The sequence below is a fragment of the Anneissia japonica genome, unplaced genomic scaffold (assembly GCF_011630105.1).
Source record: "Anneissia japonica isolate Jap-2015-1 unplaced genomic scaffold, ASM1163010v1 scaffold287829_len2072220_cov186, whole genome shotgun sequence".
Lineage (NCBI taxonomy): Eukaryota > Metazoa > Echinodermata > Crinoidea > Comatulida > Comatulidae > Anneissia > Anneissia japonica.
In genome coordinates, this window is record NW_022716075.1 from 701504 (window position 1) to 722706 (window position 21203).

The window sequence follows — 21203 nt, forward strand, 5'->3', positions numbered from 1 at the left end:
CAAATTCATTTCAAAACACTCGCGCACCCACAAAAGCATACATGCATACTATTATTATAATTTGAACGTAAAAACATAATGCAACTCTTGTTTGGAATGTATCAAGGCTAATAATATGAAGAATTTTGGATTTATTTAGTTTGTTAAATTTTGAGAAAAATAAGCAGATTTTTTCAAGGAAATCAACTACCAATCAGCAAAAAGGCCAGTCAACTCACTAAAAAAACAGCCACAAGGGTTTAAAAAATGATGCAACTAAGCAAGATGGCATATAATAATACACTGCAAACCGCACCATATACAGCAATCTATTCTTAGAAAGCAGATCGGCCAGCACTGCTAGCTCGACCTACCTACCTATTTAGTTGGGAAAGCCGTTTCCCCTCTTTTACTGCCTTTAACAAACTGCAGGGAATAATCATACTTGTATACACAAATTCCTTCAAACAGATATTCTTCCAGCAAATAATATACAATATACAGTACTTATAAAATAACCATGAGAGAGGAGAGCCATTGGAAAAACCAAAACTATTAAAAGACCATTATGCCTGGTTGGCTAGCTCCTCACTTTGAAAAAATTCATGGTTAACTGCTCTGCAGCATATTTTTCAATAATTTTTAACAATATCACAGAGTTTTTAACACATAAGTACATGATAAATAAATGTTGTGACAATGTCCATGATAAATAAATGTTGTGACAATGTCCCAGAATTGTCCTCCACTAGAATGACGTAAAACAATGATGAAAACAAGAATTTAATAAGAATGAAAACAGACAATGATTAAATCACTGAGGAGAAACAGAGTTAAAAATGGATAGGAAGTGGAAAATAGGGTAAAAGAATGTTAATTGAATAATAGATTTTACAATGAGGATGGATTGGAAACACGCCAATAAAAAATATACCCCATGCTAAATTACTCAACACTGATAAATGAACAATGTAGTTTTTTGTTATCATTGATGTATAAATCTTCAAAATAGATCAAATTATCAATATCTAATAGAAATTTTTAAATAAAATGTATTGAAATTAATACTTTCAATCTGGAATTTTAACCTGAAAATAAATATTAAAATACTCAAACATTAAAAGAATATTTGTGACAAAGTTAAAACACGGATAAAAGACAGACACTCGAGGGTGGGTTTCTGCATTTTGAATACTATTTCCTTTCGAATAAGAGGAATATAGTATTTGTTAGTAGATGTTTGTCGAAAATCAAGAGGAAAGAGGGATGACTGAAAAACAGGATGTAAAAAAATTTAAAGGCTTCCAATCCATTAAATTACAAAATCCACTAAACATTATATAAATTCACTGAAATCAACAAAAAAATATTGAATTCAGATAGGGTCATCAGATTCTGCTGTTTTGTATATTACTCCCTTCGGGGGAGAGTTTGAAATATGATAATGTTTTTATATATCCAGTAGATTTTCCTGGGAATTTTTTTCACGGTCAGGGAAAAGTTATGGAACGATGTTTACCTCTTTTGTCATGGATACTCTCGTCGAGGAGGCCCCAATTTTTTTTGTGTTTTCCTTATTCGTGACGTTTTCTTCATCTTCTGAGCTTTCTGATTCGCTCGCGCTGGAACTGGACGATTCATAAGTCTTCTTCTTTTGCTACAAATTACAGCAAAAACCCTTTAATATTTATAATTATTCAAGGAAAATATAATATATTATATATACTTAACAAGTTTTTATTTTATTAGTCCATTTTGTTTCTTCATTTAAGGATTTTTTTGTCCTTTTTGTGGGGACGTTTAGTAAAGGAAAACAACATGATGACAAGCATTAGAATCAACAGTTTCCTCATACTCAGGAGGTGAACATTTTGAGCACATAATAAAATTCAATGTTAGGTCATGCAAGTAATAACAACATACGTGTCCAGAACTGAAACACGGCACCAACATATGAAACATTTACATTAGTTAGAAGAAACAAGACTTTGTGGAAGACAGGAATTTACTATGGAATCTGGATTGTCATCTTGAGGTTCTGGAGGACATTACCAAAGGTCGTCTAAGCTTACTTCTTTTTCCTGGCCATGCATTTTTTCCTTCAGGGCCTCACGTTCCCTCTGCATATCCTGGTGTAGGGTTTGATTACGTTCTTGCACACTCATCCTAGACACTGATGACCTACGTCTCAGTTGGGGTGGTGGTTGTCTCGACTCTATCCTTGGTGTGCTACTCTTGCTGTCTGGTTTCATCTGCAATACATAAAAAAGTAGTAAAGTCCTTATTATTTGGTAGTACCAATTGGACAATACTAAGAATAAAGTTAGAAGTTTCTTGACATTCCATGCAAAATTCTCTGAACACAAACTCGTCAACTTGTACTTGTACTGGTATGGGCACTTGTAATAATATACCCATGTACACTCCTAGATAAGTGTCTTGCTCAAGGACACAAGCAAAATGCACAGCGAGGAATTGAAACCCCCGACGTTGAGGTTGGGAAACCAAACCGTTCCCGCTGCGGCAAACCGCTTCCACCGTCAAGATGCTGAATAGGTGATGACGAGCACGGGTATAGAGTAGAATATGCTCCCTATGGGCCAAATCATCAGGTGCTGGAGTATTAAATTCGTTGTTGTCAAGTACTGTACTAAAAATTAACAATAAATTATATATTCAAATATCCGTTACTATATGTGGCAAAGACAAACCAAACCAGTCACTCGTCGCAAAATTCGATTTTGAGTTATTAATACAGTTTTAGAGAGTGAAATAAGAGCTATAAAATGGTAAAAATATCATTCAACTCGGACATTTTCTTATGAAGTTACAAGCATTTAAGCATACAGCTGTTTAAAGAACAATATATGAGAAATCAGCCTTCAAAGTTTATGATTTCAGGCATTTCTCATGCAGAAACTATTATAAAATCATTAAAAAGTTTTGTTTTAACATTGAAATTGGGAAAAATAACAGCACAGCATGATGTATAGATACATGAACCTTAGTTTAGTGAAATAAAATAGATTTTTAAAAATTTTACATTCTAGCATGTTTTTGCTATTTTCTTTGAAACAGAATTTGAACGAGTGACTGGTTTGGCTTGTCTTTGCCACATATAATGTCATATATAATATCAACAACAATCATTCATACAAATAAAATACAAAAAGTTTCAAAATTAAACAAATTATAATGTCTTGCCCATGTAAGTTGTTATTGTCTTTCAAATGATTTTAATAGTGTTCTTTATATTGAATTGTGAAGTTGACTGTACTTTACTTCGTCTAATGTTAGTTTAACATGTTTTCCAAATGGACAATTAAAAAAACAAAGACTGCTTTGAAAATGAAAATTTGACCTTTGAATGCCATTTCCGATAATATGAAAAAAACGTTTGTGCTGTGTCCCAACCACTGTGAGGCTAAGGGGAGAGAAATTCTGTTCCACATTAATCATCCATTAATTTTGTTTAGCCCCCCTTCATAAAAAATGAAGTAAGAACAAATAGTTTTATCTAAAGAGACAGGAGTTTCCCAACACTCTAGTCAAACAATTTTAGACCTTCAATTCTTGGCAAAAGTGTAATGATCCACCAGCTAAGAAGTACATTGACTCTACATGCAGAAGTATAATGACACTCTGGGCACAATTTCAGTGACTTTCCAGGCAGAAGTAAACTGATCAGGCATCAATAATAATAATAATAATTTGTAATTATAATCAGTTGCAATCATTTTCGTAATCAATTGTAATCACTATATTTTGGAGTAATCTGGGACAATCGGTAATTGGGTCCACAAAATGTAATTGCAATGTAATAAAAATTAAATCAAATGTAATTGTAATCATGATGACGATAATGATGGGTCTCAGGGGCGTCAAAATGTCTAAATTAAATTTGAAAGAAAACAAGAAAGAAAAATGTATTAGTTAAGTCATCAACTATATCACTTAATTCAAATATATGGTATGAAAGCAATATATCAACAAGATATGACATCAAGGACTCTTTCAGAACTTCTAAAACTAAATGATTAATCTTACAACCAAAACTAAGGTAAGTTAGACCATGTCCAAGATGGAGAATAAATAAAAAATGTATTTTAGCTCAAGATGATCAACAGTATTAAGTCGAAAAATTACTGTATCTATACAGTAGACAAAAATTGGATATCTCATTATAATGTAGTTGTTATAGTATGTTTTCAATTCGTAGGAGCAACAGAAGCAAACACAGATGATGATAATAATGATGGGTCAAATGAGTGTAGTCAAAATGTCTAATTTAAATTTGAAAGAAGAAAAAGAAAGAAAAAATGTACTCATCTACTTCATTGTTTATTGCAGTTTTCAGAAATAACTTTTTATTATAGTTACTATTACAGGACTGGGTCATTTGTAGAAATTTCCAAAGCAATATTCACAATTACTATTGATTATCTTAAAGAAACTGAAACAATCTTCTTAATATGTATAGTTTATAAAATTTAATGTCTCTACTACTATCAGTATAATAGAAGTAGTTTAGCCATATTATTATTATTATTTTGGTTATTGTTATTATTACTACTATTACTGTTGTTAGTAATATTTTTATTAGAATTAGAATTATTATTATTTTTATTATATTTTTGAATTGCCGTGGTAAAAATGTTGGAGTATTATTACATCTTTATCATTCATTCCTTTTCTAATTATGTGTGAAGTGTATAGGGTGTAATATGCACTTGTATCATTATTATGTTTGTATCGTTTTTTTTTTTTTCTATTCTAATTCTAATTTAAATTTGTAGTTAAGACGTATCCTGTAATTTGTTTTGTTACATGTTGAGGGTCACAGATGATCAGCTTCTGTTGGATGAATCACCCTCATTAAATATGGTTCAGACGAAATATTAATAAAAAAAATTATATTACATTAACACCAGTTACAGCAAGGAGATGGTCACATTGAGCATGGAGCTACAATAATGGGTTTAAGCTTGAAAGACTAAACATTCAAGAATAAACAATTGCCGCATGTGAGGACACTCATAAAAAGCAATGATGATGAACAAATCTGCACAGTACCTTTGTTCAAGCTATTTTAGAACTGTGGCAATTGAGACATCTTCAAAGAAAACATGAAGAAAATAACAGGCTTGAATCAGCTGGATTATTCTTCATAAATTAAATTCCAAAAAGAGACAATATTGGAGGTATATTCAATGTTTTGATTTCAATGATTGGGTATTGAGAATTTGTACAATTGAGACTGATATAGTGACTACTGTATGCAATAATCCCTTGTCATCATCAAATAAATCAAACACAGGCAAAGTCCAGTCTGCAGGCCACATGTGGCCCAACGTTGATTTTTGTGCAGCCCCGCGAATATAAATTAGAAACCTTATCTTTGGCAAGAAACTCCATGGTTTTTTTTTATGGCCTGACACCGATCATCTATAAAAAGTAATAGTAAATCTAAAACAGTATAAAAGCAGTGATTGAAATTTTTGCAAGTGCATTGGAAACTTCAAAGTTTGCTTGCCGCCCTCTGTGTTAAATCCAAAATTCACTTTGGCTCTCCGAACCCTTTTCATGCCTACCACATATAAACTAATAGAAATGTTCAATGAAGATGATTCATTATGTGTAGTACTAATGAATTGTATGCCACTGGTTGTGTATGATAACAATAAAGTATATATTATCATACTATTATACTGTAGTTTCTCTGGTAAATCCCTCTTGAACAAAAAATTGGGTCGAATTTAAGGGGAGGGTTTATACCTGTGGAATCCCCTTTTTAATCAAAAGGCGATGTTGGAGGGTACATTGTAATTAATTTTCTTTTTCAGAAGTCAGCTACGAAATGCTTGTACGTAAAATTGGGCATAAAGCAAGGGGTAGGCTTAGATCAGAGGAACTACAGTAATTTACATAACCACCTGCAACCAAATTTCAATACTCACAGATGCCTGTTTTTTCTTGAGCTCCTCTAAATATTTTACCATTTGGTCATCTCCTAAATCAAAAGCTGTTTGACCCTACAAGAAAATCAAATAATCATCACAACAATGTTAAAATCCAAATTGTATGTTGACTTCAACTGAAACACTAGTCAAACAGGCCAAATGCCTGTTTGCCACGATTCTTACATTTTCTTTCAAAAAAAAATGTAAGACATAAAATGTCTATAAGAAGAACAGGATAAAATCTCCCAAGATTGTCTGAGACTTCGCCCGCTGGTCTCTGCTAGCCTTCATCCAAAATTGTTGGACTCCATTGTTGGACAATTTAGTTAGGGACATTCTGGCAGTACTGTACAACTGCATGCTGTTAAAGGGATGGAAAACATTGGTTTTTTTTTTTATTTTTAAATTTGTCCCAATAGGAAATGAAAATGCACTTACTAATTTATTCCTTGCATTCATGTCACACATTTTCTCGACTAGGAGTTCCGCTGACTCTTTTTGACCCCAGTGGGAGGCAGCATGGAATGGAGTCCATCCATCATTGTCCTGACTATTAATGTCCATACCCGCTTGTAGTAATAAACTAAAAGATAAACAAATAATAAGTTATTATCTGAACTATACACTTTTTACATATTTGCATTCTTCAATGATAATAAACAAACAGGGCAAAATTCTTGAGCAACCAGGTCATTCTATCTTATTTATTATTAATTTAATGTTGTATTCCTGTTGAAAACAATACTGTAGATTAATACAGTTCCTGGAAAGGTACAGTACTATACATTGAACAGCTTAAGTCATATCAGTAATTATGTGTACTTAATTTTTTTCTTTACCACAATAACTTGTATAACAAATCAATATATATAAACAGCAAAATATAAAACAGTACATTAAAGTTAAAACATTGCTCATCAATAATTAAGGTACATTACAATGTTTACAGTGTCACAAAATGTATAGCTATTATGTGGCCCAATCTCAGACTGTTATAATTTCGATGAACAAGTAAATATCTTTTTCCTTTAAACAAATAATAAAATTATAAATAAAAACATTCATATCCACTTTATAAATCAAGTAATAACTGTCTTCATAATTTCCATTGTATTATACTGTACTCTAGTCTCTCATTAAAATATTTTTATTAAAATTTAAATGGTAAGTAGACCGGCTATAACATGTTTAGACTAAATTATAATTTCACTATATCTTTTGATCCTTAAATGGGAATATACTGTACATTTGCACAATTCACTACTCTATACCATTACTGTCCACTTGGGCCTAATCTCTCGGGGAATAATATCTTTTCCCCTGTTACAAAGAATTGTCTCATTAGCTACAGTATGTTTATCCATGTTTATCTCATTCGCATTTGTAGTGCAAGGAAAACCTAATATTTATGTCTGGGCTGAATGTATGTTTTTTGAATGAGTCATAATGAAATACTGTTTAATAAATCTGAATATTACAATAATACGATATAGTTTTAAATCATTAATTTTGTTTATTATTATGTAAAGACAATTTTAACTTGCTGTCAACTGATGCAATTCGATGGAGAATGCAATGCCATGACGCGCGCATCGGATAGTTTTTAATGATCCGCTGAGACTGCCACTGACTTTTACCAGAAGGCGCCATGTCGACGAGCGGTCACAGAGAGCGGAGTTGGATTTGTCAGCCAAGACTGTATGACTGTGTCGTACAACACAGTGAGTGCCCGGCCCTAGACGCACCCTCTAAAAATATTATAATTGTCTTTACCCAATACTATAGTTGGAAAAGCCTCTTTAGTATGTGTTCCCTCTCCACCCACAAGCAAAAATATGTGCAAAAAGTAAACCCACATGCATAGCACAGGCTGGGCCAAACATCGAGGACTCTTATTCTGAGTTTACCTTTCAATATTTTAATTTTTATTATATTTTAATTTCATTACAGGAAATATATAACTTGTAGTGATAAATGCACTTAAAATAAAATACATATAATATTGTGATATAATAATAATTATAATTATTATATTATGATATATTATTATAATTATCATATTATAATTATTGTAATATTGTTATAACATTGGCATTATATAAATATATGACCATTGTGTTTATGAAGTAAAACGTGTCTCGTAAAAGTGGTCATAAACATCTTGAACATTTTTCACGATGAAGAGTAGAGTGTCTTTAAGATCCTCACATTACTGTCATCAGATAACAAGCTTTTAAGTACTGTATAGATATATGCCACGTATCAAGTGCTGCTTTTAACTATTTTTCAGAGTAAGCAGCGGTGAGGGATTTACTTAGTGACTGTAGTATACAAGGGACGATCAAGCATTAAAAAAGAATAAGATAAGATATGAAGATGAAAGACTTGTATTGGTTTTAGTAACAGGCTCTACATCGAAGCCCGATAAGAACACCATTATTCACATCTGTGGTTCACAAGAAGTTGAAGCACTTGGGTGAGTAATAGTGATAAAAACACAACATTGGATTCAAGATGATGAGTATTTTGAAAAAGAACATGCAATGAAGGAATCCATGGTGATAAGAAGCACTTAAATTCTATCATGTTTTCCAAAGGATGAAAGACTTGCGACCTCTTGTTAATTACTATTTGTTTAGAGCTGATCCATGTATGATGACGATATGTTTGTACATGCAGCTCTAGGCTTACTATGCATAGTCTTACGAGCCATGATCTTGTTATTGCTAGTCATAGGCCAGATCTACTTTAGAAACTATGCAGTATGTATGCAAAAAACAAGTTCTCAAATGTTTTTCCTAGCACTGATACTGGTATAATAATCCTTACGACAGTACTGTTTACTTGTTGAAAATTACAATGGCTATAAAAACAAGATATTTGTTAATCCCATAAATTGGATTAGGAGATCAACATCTAACATATATTCGATATAGTATGTTTTTAGAGTTTACTGTAAGTTTTAAAAAAAATTTACTGAACAAATTGGTACAGCACTTTCCTGAAAAGACAGAGCTACATTAGGCCTACTGGGTAGACACCTTCAATCATGAAGTTGTCCCATAACAAGAGGAAGAGCACGACAGCCAATATACACTACATGAAGACAAGATAACACTGGGGACCCTATTGTAGTGGAAATAATTGGGTTTTTTTTTTTTTTTTTAGCAATTTTAGGGTTGTACCCTAAGCTATTCATCTGATCCGTTCATGTTTATTATTGTTTTTTTTTTTTTAAAGATGAGATGAGCATACTCTATTGAATAAAACAAAGTTTGGCAGTAGAAGGTGGTAGGGACAAAAAAACTTCTGTGCATAACAAGGATCATCATGCATGTAACTTTCACCCTGGCCCTGCTGTCATGTTCTGAAATGCCTCAGATCTGATTAAAAATAGCAAAAAAATGTTTAAATGCCAGGTTGCTAAATAACTAGGGTTCCAACTTTTAAACTTCGCTCCCCCGGCCCAAAATTTTCAGACTCCCTGTCGGACAGCTTATCCCTTAGTGTATCTTACTGTAGAGCCACCAGTGTATCGTAAGTTCATCAGGCAGAATAAGAGAGACTAAAGATGAATGTCTTCTTGGCTATTGAACTCTGTTTCACTGGTCTTTACGGTCAAGAAATGAGAGCGAAAATAAACATTGATGTTTATTGTAGAACATTTCTAACAGGAACCATTAAGATAAGTACTGTAAATGTAAATGATAGCTTTTTAGACATAAACTACTTTTGTTTTTGTAGTACTGTATATGCAATCAGTTTATGCATTATGATGTAATGCTGACTGTAGTTGTCAGTTATTATATTCTGTATCCAAAATACAGCGGTATCACCAGGAAATCAAAAGTATCTATAGTATCATAAACATTTATTTATTATTCTATAAAGCATTAATATTTGTTAGTACTGAACCAGTGCCTCCAAGGAGGTACCAAAGGATCACCCTGCTATAGTTTGACGCTTTCACACGACTAAATACTAACCTTGCTAAATTAATACGCAGACAGTGATGATACGCGCAACAGCGAAGTGTAGAGTAAGATAAGCTGCACCCTATAATACATTCAGTACAAATCCTTGCTAAATTTATTGAAAAAAAGTCTGTTTTTTCACTGAGATATCCTTTGTATTATTACACGGATATGCATTTTCACAGCCGAAATGTCTACTTCGTGAATACTAAACCGACTAATTGCCTATTCTCTCCCAAAAGAGAACACCCCTCGAAAATAAAATGGAACAGGGAAAATATCCTTGGTACAATTTGTTAATACTTAGTACTACAGTATATTTGTCATGGGAATCAGGTATAAAATAAGAGTAAATATTATCTTGTTTCCACTTTTCTCAACAAATTATTTGATTTTCAACATTGTCTCATAGGCTTTAAATTTGCAATTTATTGGTGCCGTATGTTGTGTGACGTGTGTCTGTTTTGTGATGAGTGTCTTCCATCTGTAATTTTCCTTGCACATATATTAATAAATACCACTTGTTTTGTAGCATTATGTTTCCTTTTATATATTTGCAATCTCATTGAGAATGAGCTTAGTCTTAGGAGTTTCCCACCCTCCCTATCAAATGTATAAATACACCCTCAATCTCATGCCCTTATGTCATTGATAAACATTTACCTTAATGCTTTGATGTAACCTTTAGCCGATGCAACATGGAGGGCAGTTGCACCGGTTTTTGGATGTGGTTTGTCTTTGACAGATTTGGAATTAAGCCACTGGTTGGCATCATCTATTATTTTCCTTTCCTCTTCTTTCCGTGCTGCTTCTACATCTAGACCTAAAAGAAAATGCACATTTATTAGAGTATATATCACCTTCACAAAGAACATAGTAAAATTAATATCAAGTTTTATTCATACATTAATAATAACTTCATACCACTTCTTTCTACTACTGTAATATCAAGACGTTCTTGTTATACAAACATATGGGTGCCAGTACATGACAGTCTCAATGGTATTGCCTTTTCCCCTGGTTTACTCTGGGTTATCAAAATATCAGCAACAGTACCTCATACACAAGTGTGCAAAGTGGTATTATTACCTGATATTCCTTTAGTTAATATGGGTTATCAAAATACAGATGACACATACTGTAGTACCTCATAACGGGTAGAATTATCTCACGATCTTATAGTACAATGTACTTTAGGTCATAAAAATACAGATGGTAGTACTATATGTACCTCATAATTCCTAGTCTACTGTAATTTTATTTTTTTAAATATAGAAGATAGTACTGTATATTATGAACCCCCATCCCTTTATACTACAAACAAGCCATTGATCTTGATTACTAACTGTTCTGAGATAATTTTTTAGATTTTTATAGATTCATAAAAAAAAAAAAAACTTTGCACTTCAGAAATGAATGAAAATGTCTTGAAGATCACTCAAGAAATGGACAAAAATGGGTACAGTAAGTATCATCCAGATATATTACAGAATTAAAGCATAATCTAACAGTAGATTATGTCTCTGCAGAAATCATCTGGAAGAGTTCAATGGATTTAAGTAAATGGTTAGCAGACTCCAGATGACGATAGGACAGATTTCGCAGTATGAAAACCAAGTACTTAAGGAATGAGAACTTGGCATCGCCAGGGGCTTACAAATGTCTGTGGCTACTCAATTAAATTTTGCTTCAGTGTAGAGGTCCAATAAACAAGTGCATGGTTTAACATTATGTAATTTGCATGTCATGCATATATTATAATAATAATAAAGATTTATAAAGCGCACATGTCGACCAATGATGCTCAAGGCGCATTTGGATAAGGTGAATTATTATATGCTTTAAATTCTAGTAACTATACAAAGGTGAGGGCTAAGTCATACACTACAGTAGGCTCTCTGACTTAGTGAACTGCTGTTCTATATTGCACCAACTTAAATTTTGAATGGTCAATGTTAAATTGTACATTGCCATTCCGTATTTATGCAAATTAAAGGCCCCGGGGAATTTATTGTTGAGAAGGGTTTTTGAAGGGGTGTTTATTCCAAATGAGGCTATAGAGGGGAAATCTATTTGACGGGGGCGTTTATTCAAAGCAGGGCATTTATTCAAGTAAATACCAAGTATTTCTAGAGTAGACTATCCTATGTTTATGACTAAGATTTACATTCCTCAAAATGTTCCATATAAAAGCAAAAACTTGCTACAGTTCAGGGCTTGGTTACAGTACAGTAACTTTTTTTTCAATAGTCATTACGTCCTACAGTACTATCGTCGTGCAACCGAAAGCTCTCAACTATAACTACAGTACTGCCGCAAGCAGATATCACACAACATATGGATATCTGGTAATTAATAATGTTACTAATTAAATATTAATGAGCATTCATTTAATTAATGGCAGTTGTCTACTTGTTAGTCGACAGGAGCAAGTTATTCATTTTGACTTCAATGACTAAATTGCACTGAGCCCTCACAGTTAATAATAATGATGTGTAAAGCCCTTGACATTTATAATAACCACTGAAGTTTGGGTGGAGTCAACCCTAAGGACTGAGAAAGACAAGCAATAGACTAACTGTACTCTATTAAAATACAAAGCGTTTGTTATACATGTATACATTAGATTGCATTAGATTAGATCAGAACAAGGTCTAAAATTTCAATTTTCAAATAAATGAGTAATACTGTACTGTAGCCTAAGTTAAATACATTTCAAAGAGTTGGTACACTTTTATTATTCTATAAAAGAACCAGTAAAATATTATTACTGATTATTTTTTTGTCAGGCTCAATATGTTATTATTTGTTATTATTTTACACACTTTTCAGACCGCATTTTTATTGTACTGAACAGAGTATGGTATATTACCGCACTGTATTATAAAGGGTATTATAATATATAACCTTTTTAAATATCAAAAATAAATCTATAAGACTAGCTTGATTTGTTGGTTTTTAAATAAAACCTTGACATTTTACCTCAGCCTCAATTTGTTCACATTTTGTTCTTACTTTTTACTTTTTTTGTCAATAGACCGAATTAGCGATCAACGCTGTTCAGCTATAGTGGGTATTCAAACCAAAACAAACGCACGAAGATAGGCGATTTACACAGTAATTTAAGAAAATAGCCTTTACTAAAACGTCTCATACACGCTTTGTGTGTAAAGTTGAGCGTGATTTAAATTTACAGAAAACATTGTTACATGTTTATGAATGTAACGTCATCTTTTCTCTACGATTGTGTATGCCAAATGTGAAATATAACGAGAATAAATCGTACTATTTTGGGAATAAAACGTACATTGGTTGTATCTGCCTGTGTTACAGCACGACGATGGCAGCCGTGTATTCACTCACAGTGAATCATGGCGTCGGTCGATGAATGTGCTTGTTGCAAAACTCACGAAATGTGTTGTACTTGCAGATTTCAAGGAGAGCTAAGTTTTATTCAAAATTTTTGAATAATGTTCCTAAATTCACACCAGACTGGCAGACTGGATGTTTAAACAAGTAAAAGACGACAGCACGGAGCTGAACGTTTACAGTCAGGCCTCACTCAATCATCACATCCAGCCATGTTGCGTTGTCGTGCAACAAGTGTCTGGGGCCGAGGCCTAGCCTGTAAAAATTCTACGTATATAATTTTACATGAAAATCAAATCAAACGTCTTCTGATGGTTCTATGAACCTTCCTTAACCTACCAATGTTTTAAAAAGTATTTTACCCGCGTGCTTTGGTTTTTTGCTTGTTTTCCTGGACCATACAAAAACTCGCAATGTTATAGAATAGGACTTTAGGCTTTGTTTACAATTTTATGCACTCGGCCAAATTGTAATGACATCATCTTTCGTCGCTAATTCGGTCTATTGCCCAACATGTGGTTATTGTATACAATAGGCCTTTTCAATGCTATTATTTTTCTTTGACTGCACATACTAATTCTGTTGTAAAATAAAGACAAGTATATGCCACAACTATTGTATAAAATTATAAAGCAATTAAAAGGAGTAAAAAAAAATTATATAAAAATAAAAAGCTAGTGTATTTGTTATGCGCAAATGAAGCATCCAAAAAACCATTCAAAGAATACAAAAGAACTGTTTACTGGCTTTGTATGTTTACTTCCTATGATCCTCTAGACGAATTACTTGCTTTGTGTTTTATTATAGTAGTTACTTTCCAAGGTTGAATTTTAGGCTATGCTATAATAACCGGCACAAAGAAGACGATATTGCCAACGCAAATTTGCAATAATTTTGAGAGCTAGAGTAGGACGTGCCAACAAATACGTGACAACCTTTTAAACTCCAATAAGTAGAGCTTGGATTAATTTCCAACTTGTACAATGGTACCTGTGTTGTGTACTAAAAGTACCGGAATTATATATCACTTAAAAAATCAAACACAAAATCATTATTACTAAATAAACGAAGCTTAAAAAGCTACAGATAATAACTGACATATTTCTTAGCTTATCAGTAGATGGATCTGTTTTGTTGTGAATTTCTGTACTATCCTACTGTACATACCAGGTAAAGTTCACTAGCTATAAACCTAATACTTTTATATTCGTGAGCCGCCTGATTGCCATACTGTAGTTGAGGAGATTCCAACCTTGATTGAAATAAACAATGTGTGGTAGAGATACAATCAAAATCTTTACACTGCTGAGTTTTTGTGAGCACAACAATGCTGTATAGTAGGATGCTACTCGCCCTCGAACTGTATATTTTAATATTATTACTCTCGGTCTTAGGTACCTTGTTTAGATTTAATGAATATAACTGCATTAAGTGTGTTGTGATGAAGAATTAGCATGTAAGGAAAAAGTTAAGGTTTACAAGGAAATTATGTTCATAGAAGAATGAGTCTGCAGAAAGATGACCAAAATTAGCTTCTGAGATTTTTGAAGCGTGTTTTTGTTATATTTTATTAAATATTTTATTTCATTTTTGTCATTATTCCAAATTTGAAATTACGAATTGCGGCTGGTCTCCTCTGGGGACCCATAATACGGTGCCAGTACCATGTTCTCTTTTTCGGCTAACTCTCGTGTGAGGGTTCTTCAAGGACCCAAAGTTGACCAGATTTGAATCAGGGTTTTCAGCACAAGAAGCAAGAACACTACCTCTCGGCTCAGCTTTGGTTGAAATACATATGATAGGATATGACGATAATAAAAGGTTTGCAGGAAAAGATTAGCAGAGATATAAAATATGAAAACATAAACATGAATGTGCAGGATGTATGAATGAATCCAACATGTCAGGGAATCGGTGTGAAGGAAACAAGTGAGTAGATGCAAATGCGCGCAACGGTCTGAACATGTGCTTAAGAACCCTAAAGGAAGGAAAGTTTTGGACGAATTGGTATGCAAGGACAACAGGTGTGCATTAATGAAAACATGTTTCAATTAATGTAATTACGATTGTGGGCAATCACTTTGGTTCAATTTTGATGTAATAATATTATTTCTTTATTCTTCTATTCATAATTCAATTTATATTATATTTAAACATTTATTTTTATACCTTGTCGATCAATTTCTTCTTGCAAGTACTCTTCCATTTCATCATCTTCTGCTAAATCCAATGGAATCTCACCTTCACTATTTACTGCAGATAAATTAGCTCCATTTTCTACTAAATATCTGAAATCATGGAAGAATACTAGCTTCATTACATAAGAACAACTAAAAATGAAATTTAGAGCTCAAGTATGGCAATTAATGAAAAAGAAAAACAATTTTATTAAATGCCTTTGTCACATCTCTTGAACAAAAAAAAAGAATTTGATAGTCAGAATTACTTTAGTTAATTTATTAAGCTTAGTTATTATTTAAATTCATTTATAATTTTAAAAGAGTAAACAATATCAATAACAATAGAAAGTACAAAGGGCCCTTGAAATAATAAAAAATAACAAAATAGTAGTTTCTTACCATATACTAGTTGAAATTATTATACAAAGGTTAGATTATTACATGAACATAATTATTTAATCTTACCTAAGTACTATATAATAATTTCCTCTAGTTCATAAGTAATTATAATACTTGTTTTAAAGTCAATCGCTGAAAAAAACCCCTAAAAACACTGAATTAACTTACTTTGTAATGTCTAAAAATCCACAAGATGAACTAGCGTGTAATGCTGTCCAGCCTTCATTATCTTTTGCTTCTAAATTAGCACCATTTTCAATTAAAAATTCTACCATATCTAATTTTTCATCTATTACAGCCTGTGAACAAAAAAGAAGAAAAAAAAAACCATAACTATAAAAAATTAATATTCATAAATATTATTATAATAAGTATTATTCGTCAACAGAAATTTTCTGAAACCACATAAATTATGATTTTTACACGGTAAAAATACAAATTTCATAACACTGGATTTTTTAGCAAATATTTTGATTTTGATATAGGTTATCTGGTTTAAAATATACTACTGTTAAAGCACAGATCTTTTTTGTTACACAATAAAAACTATGGTTTATAAATTGATTATTCTTTTTTCAAATATACCAAAATTATTATATCAAATTTCGAATGACCAGAAATGTTTTAACTCAAACGAGAATCCTACTAATAGAATACTTTCTTTGAAAATTTATGCAATCTGAATGATAGAGATTTTAATCTGTATAGAAACAGTTTGTCCAATGACTAAAGAAACTTGGTAATTACATAACAAAAATGGTCAATGGTAATGTATTTTTATAGCACCTTCCACTCAAGTCGCTTATTAGCCACTAAGAAATGAATAATGAACAGGCGCGAACAAGAATGGGAGGAAGGTGCACAACCTTCGATTTTGAGATAGTGTCGTTGTCACTACCGTGTATTCGCAGGTACACCAAACAAAAAAAAATCTTTATTCTAAATTTCTGAAAACTAAACCATTGTATAAATTTTAACATTGAAAGTGGATTATAATCAGTTTAGCTGGAATAATAACAATATTAAATTATTTCATTCTTATAAAAATTTCACACCACCGAGGAAATTAACTAGCAAGTAAACAATTAAATGAAAGTGAAGTGTTTCCTTGATGACAATGAAATTCGCTTTCACTTTGTAGGACAATTAATGAAATTGACCATCCAACAGCAAACACTAAACATGTTGACAATGCATGTATTATTACCATACAGTCAATACTGTTATCACCTTACGTTGTGTAGACAGTTCGATTTGGATGTCAAAACAAAGTGACCTTGTTCACAGAATTTGACTTCAACAGAAAATGAAAATGTTATGTTTGCAACACTAAACATTCAAATGAACAGAATTCTAGTTGGTAGTGGTGGTTCTTCTCATCTTATTCCAGCAGATGACCCAAAAAAATGTTGAAACGTCGAATCATGGCCACCCTTCTCTTTGTCTAATGTAACATTCATTATTAAAAATAACTAGTCTATATATGTTTGTTTTCAGAATCATGGGAGCAGTCCCCTTATACTGTATAACAAGTAGTAAAATAATTATTTAACTTTTATAAATACTAATGACAGCATGTATTAAAAAGCCTCAAGCTCTGCAAAAATGAGAAATGAAGTAATTTACCTACAGTACAATAATATATAACAAGCAACCAAAAACATTAGGTGTAATAAATTATTTAGCAATACAGTAACAAGTTCTCTCCATAAGCCATATAATGAGATACCATACAAACTTCAGTCATAGCTTATGCTAGCCTAGCAAATTGACGTCATTTCAAATTCTTAAATGGAACTTTAACTTGATCTTCAACTGCAATCACTAGCACCTCAACTACAGTAATGCAGACTGAATATGTTATTCTAATTTATCTAGAGCCTTTGGCCAACTTAAAATATGTTACCCTGGCAAATAATGTTGTAACTCACGCTGTAGCGCTAGGGGGAAATATCTGATGGATTGTCAATGCATTTAATGAAACAAACATTGAAGTTTGATAGGCTTTTTCAAAGGGCAAATGTGTAACTGCAGTCAAATGATAGTTTAGTTCATGAATTTTTTGAGAGGTTTTACTGTATGAAAATCAGAAAAGACTCAAAGTGATTATCCTGCCAATCAATTTTCCAGTACTGGATATTATATATTGAGCTCAAAAATATCATTTCATGCAATGATAATATGGTAAAAATATATTACATCTTGAAATAACAAAAATCGTCTTAATTATTTTTAAAAAATCAAATAATAACAAGAGCAACCGCTCACCAGGTTCACGCGTTCCTCCATGCTTAAATATGGTACAGGCGCAATTTATTATATTGGGTTTCTTGGAAGAGCTAAGAAGATTTTTTAATAATTTGAATGTTTATTTGTACAAAAAAAATTAACATAGCATAGTATTAGTACATTAATAAAATAAACAAATAAGTGGGAAAAAGAATATTGAATACCGAGACGTGCTTCAAATTCACGACCTTGAGTTCTGTAGAACACATCCTTAACCGGCCGTGCCCTACTAGCGGTAATGGCAATAATGTACAGTAATTTTTAAATAATTAGAATGTTTATTTGTACAAAAAAAATTATTTAGAATGATCATTTGTACAAAATTAAAACACTTAAAAATTGAAAAACAAAATTAAACTTCTTAACAATTGGAAAAAAAAAATTGAATACCAAGACGTGTTTTGAACTTAACTTTGAACTTTTTGACCTAAAGTTCTTTAGAACACATACTTAACCGAAGGTCATGAGTTTGAATCACGCCTCAGTGTTAATTTTCTTTTTTAATGAACAAAATAAAAAAAAAAATTAAATACGCAATTTGAACTTGCTAAATACACAATTCAAACTCAGGACCTTAGGTTCTTAGAACACATCCTTAACCGACCGCACCATCCATGCAACGTGTCCTAAATTATTTACTACAGTATGGATGGCGCAGTCAATTAAAAATGTCTGGTAAGGAACCGAAGGTCGGAAGTTTGCATCGCGCCTCGGTGTTGATTTTCTTTTTTAATGAACATGAAACTTGCTAAATACGCGATTTGAACTCACAACCTTAAGTTCTTTAGAACACTGCGCCATTCATGCGACGTGCACTATTAGTTGTAAATGCTAAAACCCCTGTTTTGTTTTGTAGTTGTGGTGGGAACCCTGGGGTACAACTTAAAAAAAGGGCGATGACTGTTTGTTGGAAATCACCTCTAGTTTATGTGTACAAAATTTCATGCACGTCCGTTCAAAACTGGTGACGTTTGTAAAGTTTTAGTAACAAGAACAACAGCACTTCATGCGGAACAAAAATTATATAATTTTATAATATAAAATTTGCACTATATTACAGTATCTAAAAGAAAATTTATTTTATGGCAAACAGTATAACCACATGTTGTTTGAGTATAGCACACTGTACTTGTTTTGACAGAAAACTACAAAAAAAATACCAACCTGTTTGTTATGGCAATTTCAAAGCCAACTCAATGAACCTTTAAAGTGAGAATTTTTTTAATTGGATGAATGCCAAAAATTATCATAACTACTTGCAAGGGCTTCTTCTAAGAAGACTAGGTGTGTAAACAATTGGTCTTCAAATGCACGCTGGCTTATTAAACACAAATCTATATTTAATTATTTAATATGCATCTAACAGGATATTATAGGATATCTGCTATACACACCAAGATGAAAATTAAAATCTTTTGGGAAGTGCTGCACCATATTTATGGAACAATCTGCCCACTGAAATACGGAACTCACCAAATGTGAATGTGTTCAGGAGCAATCTATCAAAGGCTTTCCTGTTTTCAAGAACATTTATAATTGATTGATATTACACCTTAACTATACTTCAAAAAACGTGTCTTGTCCTGGCTTTTAAAACAATAGCAAAATGAAACCAAAGTAACATATTTTTCATTTTTTCTCAATACAACAACAGCTGTCACATACACCTTTTTTTTAATTTAATTTTTGGTATGAAGAAAAAGACAAATGCCTGAATATTCATTTCTTCTAGGGTTCTTTTGTAGTAAATTAGGATGACTAGGAATTCTACAGGTTTCTCAAAGCTTAAGAAAATTTGGCCCAAAAAAAAAAAGAGGATGAGGATACAGTAAGCTGCAGGAAAATGAGAAACATGATCTTTGTTTACAATTACTGTGATTAGTAAATTGTGATCTGAAAAGCTAATCTAAATACTAAAGAAGCATAGAGTAGATTGTGTTTCCATCAGGAAAAAATTGCACGAGTGGTATTTCTTTACAACTGAGTAAACATCATCATTAAAAAAGTCAGAAATTAGGCCATTGTGAGCCAGTAGGGATATTAGAGGTATTCTCACCCTTGTTGTAAATTGGCTAGGCTATTAAAGTATTGCATACTTCGCTGCTTATCATTGGGATTCCTCGGAGCAAGTTGAGCATAAAATGAAGACTACCGCAGGCAATCTAGGCATGTGCCACTATACATAATTCCCTGCATTAAAAATGGATAGTAGGCTAAAACACATCCATGCAGACCTGTTTACCAGTGACGTTATCTAGGAGGGAGTGGGGAGAGGGGTTTGTGCACACCATCTTAAAAAGCTCATTCCTCCAGTAGCCTCCCGTCCCACCACCTCTGGACATTTTTTAAGTAATCAAATAACAATAAAAAATGATTTAAAATCACCTCACACCCTTTGTGCTACCTAGCGTCCCCTTACTTCATTATGGAGCCCTCCCATTTCACCCTTGCGCCTCCCATCAAAATTAATACAGTGGAGCTTGTATTGTGTGTAGTTCTGACAAATGCCATGTTTATTTGGACAAAGAAATCTACTTATTGCACAGTACTGTAGCCTGCATGTTAACTCCCTTTGCAAAGGCATAAAACCTAGATATTAAATCTTTTGAAATTCAAAACAATTCTAATCCCCTTAAAAGAGACAAGGATTCCTGCCTTTTATCCAACTTTTTACGTAGAAGCATGCAAGGTAAAAAAAAATTCTGATTTCAAATTTTTCTAAGATTGTTTATATCCAGTAAAAATTTCAAATCATGTATATATTAATAAGGATTTGAGGACCCACAATGTTTGATTTTTAATAACAACACTATAAACATATTTTTAAAACAAGCATTATTTTTCAGTGAAAAGGATTCCTTGTGATTTTAACATAGTATACTGTATTCACATCCTTATGAAGCCAACAGAAACTTGATTTAACGTAGAATATGAAAATAGTATCATGTTAATCTCATTTGCTAACCTATTAAAAGTTGTTGAACAGTTTTCATAACTGTACTGTTGATAGAATTGCCTGTTTTAACATCTTAAAACTGAAGTGGGTTACCTGC

General features: G+C 32.4%; 1 protein-coding gene across 2 annotated transcripts in view; it reads right to left on the minus strand.

Annotated features, from left to right (window-relative positions):
* LOC117109615 (protein phosphatase 1 regulatory subunit 12A-like) overlaps positions 1-21203 on the minus strand; it is a 67764-nt gene that overhangs the window by 38787 nt on the left and 7774 nt on the right. For both annotated transcript variants that reach the window (XM_033251998.1, XM_033251997.1), the window contains exons 2-8: positions 16030-16160; positions 15452-15570; positions 10577-10736; positions 6378-6522; positions 5937-6011; positions 2052-2231; positions 1499-1636 (exon numbers count right to left, since the gene is read on the minus strand). In XM_033251998.1, the coding sequence (XP_033107889.1) occupies positions 1499-1636; positions 2052-2231; positions 5937-6011; positions 6378-6522; positions 10577-10736; positions 15452-15570; positions 16030-16160 (948 nt within the window). The remainder of the gene's footprint in view (positions 1-1498; positions 1637-2051; positions 2232-5936; positions 6012-6377; positions 6523-10576; positions 10737-15451; positions 15571-16029; positions 16161-21203) is intronic.